We start from the raw sequence: 6,211 nt of genomic DNA on the forward strand, positions 1-6,211 counted from the left end.
GAGAGAGAGAGAGAGAGAGAGAGAGAGAGAGAGAGAGAAATAATAGATAGGTAGATGACAGAGAGGGAGAGAAGGGACCTGAGTGCTACAGCATCTCTCTTACTGTGGCCTGTCCCTAGGTTCCTCCCACTAGGCGGTACTCCCATGATGAGACAGACATGTGGCCCACAGTCCCCTTGCCTGCTTATCTGCACCGCCCTTGGGGCTCAAGTGAAGACATGACCACTCTGGCCCACCTGGTGTTGCCCTCCCCATCCGATCGCCGTCGGGGCAGCTTGCTGGCCTTCTCAGAAGTTACCCCCTACCGCAAGCGTCGGAGGTCGGCAGAGAGTCTCCTGTCCCTGCGACATTTCCCTCGAGAGGAGATCTGTGGCCAGGACCTGGCCTGCTTTAGCCGCGAGGAGGTGGTAAGCTTCATCGATGAGTCCCCTCTGTCCAGCCCTCTCCGGAGCCCGGCACGCTCTGCCTCGGCCTCTGTGCTTCCTGACACCTTTGGCTGCCCTTCCACCCACTTCACCCTGACGGACTTTGGGAAGGAGCCGCAGGCCTTGCGCCGGTTCTCCGGCCAGGGTCGTGGCTGCCTCTTGGCACTGCCGGGACCCTTCCAGGTTAGGGACCTCCAGCCCCCAGGCTTCTTCCCTGTGGACAACAGACATCACCAGGGCTCCATCCACATTGAGCTTGGCGAGGCCCCTGCGTGTGAAGAGCCCTCACCTCCCCCAGGGGCCCACCAGACTGGCTTGGACGCAGATTCCAAAAGGTTTCGGATGAGCCTGAGTGCTTCCTGGGGGGACTCTGAGAGCTTGAGGCCAGTGGGGGGCAAAGGCAGCAACAGCAGCTTCCTGAGCTCTCCCTCCGAGTCCTCAGGGTACGTCACCCTACATTCTGACTCCCTGGGCTCAGCCTCCTAGTGGATGGGGGGAGGGGTAGTGCTCCCCACCACAGAGTATCTGGCCCCTTACTCCCAGGCTCCCTTCCCATGGGCCAAGGGGTAGAAAAAAGGGTAATGGGCTCTTCTATTCCACAGTCCTTGGCCTTGGGGTGGTCGGAGCTGAGTAAAAACACCAAAGAATCACTCTCTCTTCTCCTTCCCCCATCCCCGCCAAGAAGCCCAGCTGAGCTAACATTGGAGCCGGTGGTTCCAGCTGGAGATGGAGGAACCACAGACCCCTGGAGGCTGGGCCCCAAGGACAGATGGCAGGGCCACTGATGCGTGCAGACTGAGCTCAGATCTGCAAGGGAGAAGAGGGAAGGGTGAGCTGGCATGGAGGAGTCTGGCATTGCAGGCCAGAATCCCACACGGGGTAGAGACAAGAACACAAGGTCTTCTCTTCCTTCCTCCTTCCCTCTTCCTTTCCCTTTTTCTTTCCCCTGTCTCCCCATTCCCTTTCCTTTCCTCTCCCCCTCCCTGCCTTCACTCTATTCTATCTATTTTCCACTGTGACCTATAACTGACTGTAGCGCCACCCTTCTCCCCCAACCCTTTATACTCACCCCTTGGGGCCATGGAAGGAGAGAAAAGATCCTCTCTGGGGTCTCTAAAAGCACAGGGGCATGAAAAAGCCCAAACCTGTTTCCCTCCTCACATGCCTCAGGCCTGTTCTGCCTCAGTTTCCCCTTCTTTGAAGGATAGGGGATACTAACTACTTAACTCTCAGGGCTGTGACGAGGACTCATGTCCTTTGTGTGTGCAGAATGGGGCAGTGGGGTAATAGTTGGGATGGCCAGTCTAGGGAGAACTGAAAATCTCCAAGTTTCATTCATCCAAGAGGGATGTGGGGAGGTGCGATGTCCAGATGTACAATATTCTGTGTTTTCTGCTGCCTCTTATGATCTCCAGCTGGGAGTTTGAAAGACAGTGGGTATCCTGGGTATTGAGCAATACATAGGCCAGGACCATGCATTCCAGGGAGCCTTTCCCAGCAGCCCAAAGCTCAGTCCTCCTCTCCCACATTGGCTTGGCCTGAAAGTCAGGGGACAAGGCCTTCCTGCTCCAGACCACTGCAAGACTCCCTGGGTCTCAACCCCAAATCAGAGCAGAGGTACCCAAGCCTGGCAGCATCTCCAAGGGCAGGGGCAGGAGGTGGGGAGTGGTACATGGAAGCTGGACCTGTACAAAGGCTGCCCTAAATCTTTCCTTCTCAAGCAATTAAAAAGACTCCTGAGCAGAGAGGGGTTTAGGGATTTCGGTTGCTGGGAGGGACCACACTTCTCAGGTCACTCTTTGCAGCCACAATACGGGGGGGTGGGGTGGGGGTGGGGGTATCACACACACACACACACACACACACACAGAGTGTAAATAGCAATCCGACTGTGGTTGATTTTCTTAGAGCTGGAGGAACCTCTCCAGAAAATGCTGCTGTGCCTTTAAGGACTGAATAAATGTTGGTCAGTCAGTGACCTCCTTTGGGGTAAGTGACTGCTTCCTGCCTCCCTTCAGCCCAGGGCGAGGGGAAAGATACGGCTTTAAGCAATTGTTCAAAATTTGTAATACTGTTTATTTTTCCACACACATTTATAGCATCAAAACAGTCACATGGCAATGCTTGGAGGCTGATGTGGTCAGGGCACAAAATCCCAACTCTTTGAACCCAGTTTTTACACAATTTTAGGAAAAACAAATCCCCATCCAATGAACATTTATTTATTAAGCACCTGTATGAGCTCGGTCCTGTGTTGGGCCCCTGGAGATATAAAGACAGGAAAAGAGATCTTCCCTCCTTTCAAGGATCTTAGAAGGAGGCGTTTACATCTTATTGAAATCAGACATTAAAACTCCAGCAGAAATACCCATCGGTGGGTGAGGAGAGGTCAGGGCCCTGGCCAACTAGGGGCTGCTGTCACATTTGGGGTTCCAGGTTCAGCACCCTACTCCTTTGCACAATGACCGTGGATGTTCACACTAGTGTTTATGGGGCTCATACCACTCCTTCAAAGTACGCTGTGTATGTATTTTGCAGTTGTAAAGAGTCTGTTGCACCCCCAATGTCTTTCTACTGGTTTGTCTATTCAAAGCAATTTATTTGTCTTTGCTCACCCTAAAGTGGGGATCACTGGGAACCTGTTTATAGTTTTCTTTCCTCTTTTTTTGGGGGGACAATTTGCCAATTCTTTTCTGTACAGGACTGAATAAAACTCCCTCCAAATGGTTTGCACTTGGCTCTATAGGCCTGGCTTCATGCTCCCCTAATCTACCCCAGTTGCCCTCAAATGGAAAAATTATCTTGCATGCACCCTATTGGAAAAAGCCCATTGAATTAATGATATTAGACCATTTCAGATTTACAGAGCGCATTGTTTTATAGCAGTCTTATGAGCTGAGTCTTGTGTGTATTCTCCCCATTTTACAGATAGAAAAACTGAGGTTTAGGAAGGTTTAGTAATTTGCCCAGGGTCACATCAGTAATAAGTGTCAGGTGTGCCCTTTGGCTATACTATGCTACCCCCAAAATATATCCAAGGGCCAGAAAATATATGGTTTTCTGGGAACCAGTTGATTGGTCCCCAATTAGCTGGGGACCAATTATTTGGTGCCAGCGACTGGTCCTCCCTATAACCAGCACCATTTCCTTCACTGGAACTTGAGGTAGTCACTTTAGTATTAGGTCTGAACTCTCAGGGTCTCTCTGTCCTCTTCCCTTCCTCCCAATCTATTTCCTCTAACATTTGGCAAAATCCCTTTTACCTCTGGCTAGGTCAATTCAACAAACATTTATTCAAAGCACCTACTGTGTGTTAGGGAAATACATTAAGTACCTACTGTCTGTTAGGGAGACACGTTAAGTACCTTCTGTCTATTAAGGAAATAAGAAAGCAAAAATGAAAACCCTCAAAGAATTTACATTCTGTTAAGGGCATTGAACTTGAAAATCATTTCTTCAACCTCTACCATGTGCCAAGCACAAGTATGAAAGGGAGATTGCCCATGTCTTGAAGGAACTTAAATCCAATGGGGGAGACCACCCCTATGGGAAAGAGAGGGGCAAGGAAGGAGGTTTGAGTCTAGGAAATGGTGAGTGGAGCCACAGGGGAATGGATTGCATACGGCCCTTCCAGAAGCAATGATACTGTTTACTTGGCTGTTGTCGTTAGAGGCAGGGCACATGCCAAGATGCCTGGGGTGGATGGCAGCATAGGATATGAAGTATGGTCTTCATCTAGTAGGTCAGATAAGATTGCACTTGTTCACTTTCAAAGCACTGTGTAGATGTAAAGTATGAAAGTAATGTAGTAATGAAAGAAATAGAGAGAGGGACCACTGGTAATGAGGGAGGGAAGAGTCAAAGCCTTCACAAAGGAGAGAGCATCTAAGGTCTTGTGAAGGAAGCTAGGGATGGTTGGAAACGTGGCAGCAGAGGGCATTCCAGAGTCGAGGGAGCCACTTTGCAAAGTCTCCCAGGCAGTAGATGGGATGGGGAAGAGTTGGCAGGCCAGTTTAACCAAAATAGAGAGTGTGCAAAAGAGATTATTATTAATTAAAACTGGAAAGGTGGGTGGAAGTTAGATTGTGAAGAACTTTAAATAGACTCTGGATTTTATATTTTAACCTAAAAAGTAAGGGTCAGATCAGTTTGAGGAATACTGATTTGGCCACTGCACAAAGAATGGACTGTTGAAGAAACAGAGAAGGAAAGACCAATAAGGCAGTTCTTTTAACAGGGCCAGACAAGAAGTGATAAAGGCCTGAATAAATGACATTTATAAAATGATTTATAGTTATCTCATTTGATTATCACAAAAAGTCTGTGTGATAGACACTACTATTTTATAGATCGGAGAAGTGACCTAGAAAGACAAAATTACTTGCCAGAGGGTCAGATGGCTAGTCAGTGTCTGGGGTGGGGTTTGAACCCAGGTCTATCTTGACTCCAAGTCTAGGGCTCTATCCCCTAAACTAAATCAGGGGGAAAGTTGTGTGAGTTGAGAGTTGGGGACCAATTCCAGAAATGCTTATAGAATCAGAATCGAGACTTGTTGGGTGATTGAATGTAACAATCAGCTACCCTATGGCTCTGCTCTGGTGTCTTAGACAAATTTTCCTTCCCTACCGATCACTTTCCCCTTCTATCTTGTCTCCGTTATGATGTAAGCTCCTTGGGCACAGGCACTGGGAGAATGATGGTGCTATCAACTAAAATGGAGAGGTGTAGAAGAAGGATGGTTGTGGGGTGGAGGGTGACAGAGCAGATAGTAATTCAGATGCTTATAAGAGTAGATGTCCAGCAGGTATTTGGTGATTGGACTGGAAGTGATCAGGACTGAAAGGAGAGAGGAAGGAAGGGAGATTAAGGCTGGAAAAGTAGATTTGCAAGTCACCTGTAGATAGATAAGTGAACCCATGGGAGCTCATAAGCTCACAGAGGGACACTAGAGAGAAAAGAACCAAGATAAATCTAGACATTTTCAAGAGGAGAAAACTAGGGGGAAAATTAAGAAGAAGAAAAAAAAGAAAACAAACATAAGCATCAATGTTTAAACAGAACTAAGGGTTCTTGTCCTAAGGGAAGCTACAGGTCTTGACTTTTACAGATTAGTGTTCACTCAATTCCATTCTCGTTCTTCCAACCTGCCTAAGGAGCTTTGGTTCAGGAGGGTCTTCACTCTCTGCCTAAAGACTTCTCCCCTGGGCTTCATAACCTTCATTGCTGACATCTGGATCACCTTTTCTAGAGGTCTCAGTGGCCCCAGCCCCATGGTCCCATTCATGCCCTTTTCAGCCCACTTGGGCTTCCCTGGAAGCATATTCAGTAGCCCACGGTTAAGGCTGGTTCTATCCTTAGGTCACCTTGCAATTTCAATGATAAAGAGAACTTAAGGATCACCTAGTTCAGTCTCTTTTTACAGAGGATAGAAAGAGATGGTGACTTGCATAGAGACAATTAATACCTGGCAGAATTGGGGTGAAACTAGGTTCTTTGGCTTCAAATTTAATGTGTTTTTCTCTACCTCCTAAAGTTTCACCCAGTTGTTTTTAATTCTGGGTTTATATCCAGGTCTGTTTGTGGCTGACATTGAGCAGATTATATTAAGTCCTAGTAGAGGAGAGCAGTTTGGTTCAGCAAAAAAGACATTTTGACTCAGAGCACCCCGATTCGAAATTTAGTTTTTCCACTTAAGACCAATAAGGCAGTTCTTTTAACAGGGCCAGGTAAGAAGTGATGAAGGCCTGAATAAATGACATTTATAAAATGATTTATAGTTATCTCAT

General features: G+C 47.7%; 1 protein-coding gene across 2 annotated transcripts in view; it reads left to right on the forward strand.

Annotated features, from left to right (window-relative positions):
• Window positions 1-6,211, forward strand: part of GPR153 (G protein-coupled receptor 153) — a 37,430-nt gene that overhangs the window by 25,881 nt on the left and 5,338 nt on the right. The window contains exon 6 of one of the 2 annotated variants that reach the window (XR_011166592.1): window positions 120-4,858. Coding sequence is in view for 1 of the 2 variants with exons in the window: in XM_069078995.1 (XP_068935096.1) it covers window positions 120-911 (792 nt within the window). In the remaining variant the exon portion in view is untranslated. Of the gene's footprint in view, window positions 1-119; window positions 4,859-6,211 lie in introns of those variants that run through there. The other variant, XM_069078995.1, reaches the window with a different exon arrangement.

Source organism: Petaurus breviceps, unplaced genomic scaffold (genome assembly GCF_028583685.1).
Source record: "Petaurus breviceps papuanus isolate PSGF00001 unplaced genomic scaffold, PetGlider_PUasm1.0 91041, whole genome shotgun sequence".
NCBI classification, from domain to species: Eukaryota; Metazoa; Chordata; class Mammalia; order Diprotodontia; family Petauridae; genus Petaurus; species Petaurus breviceps.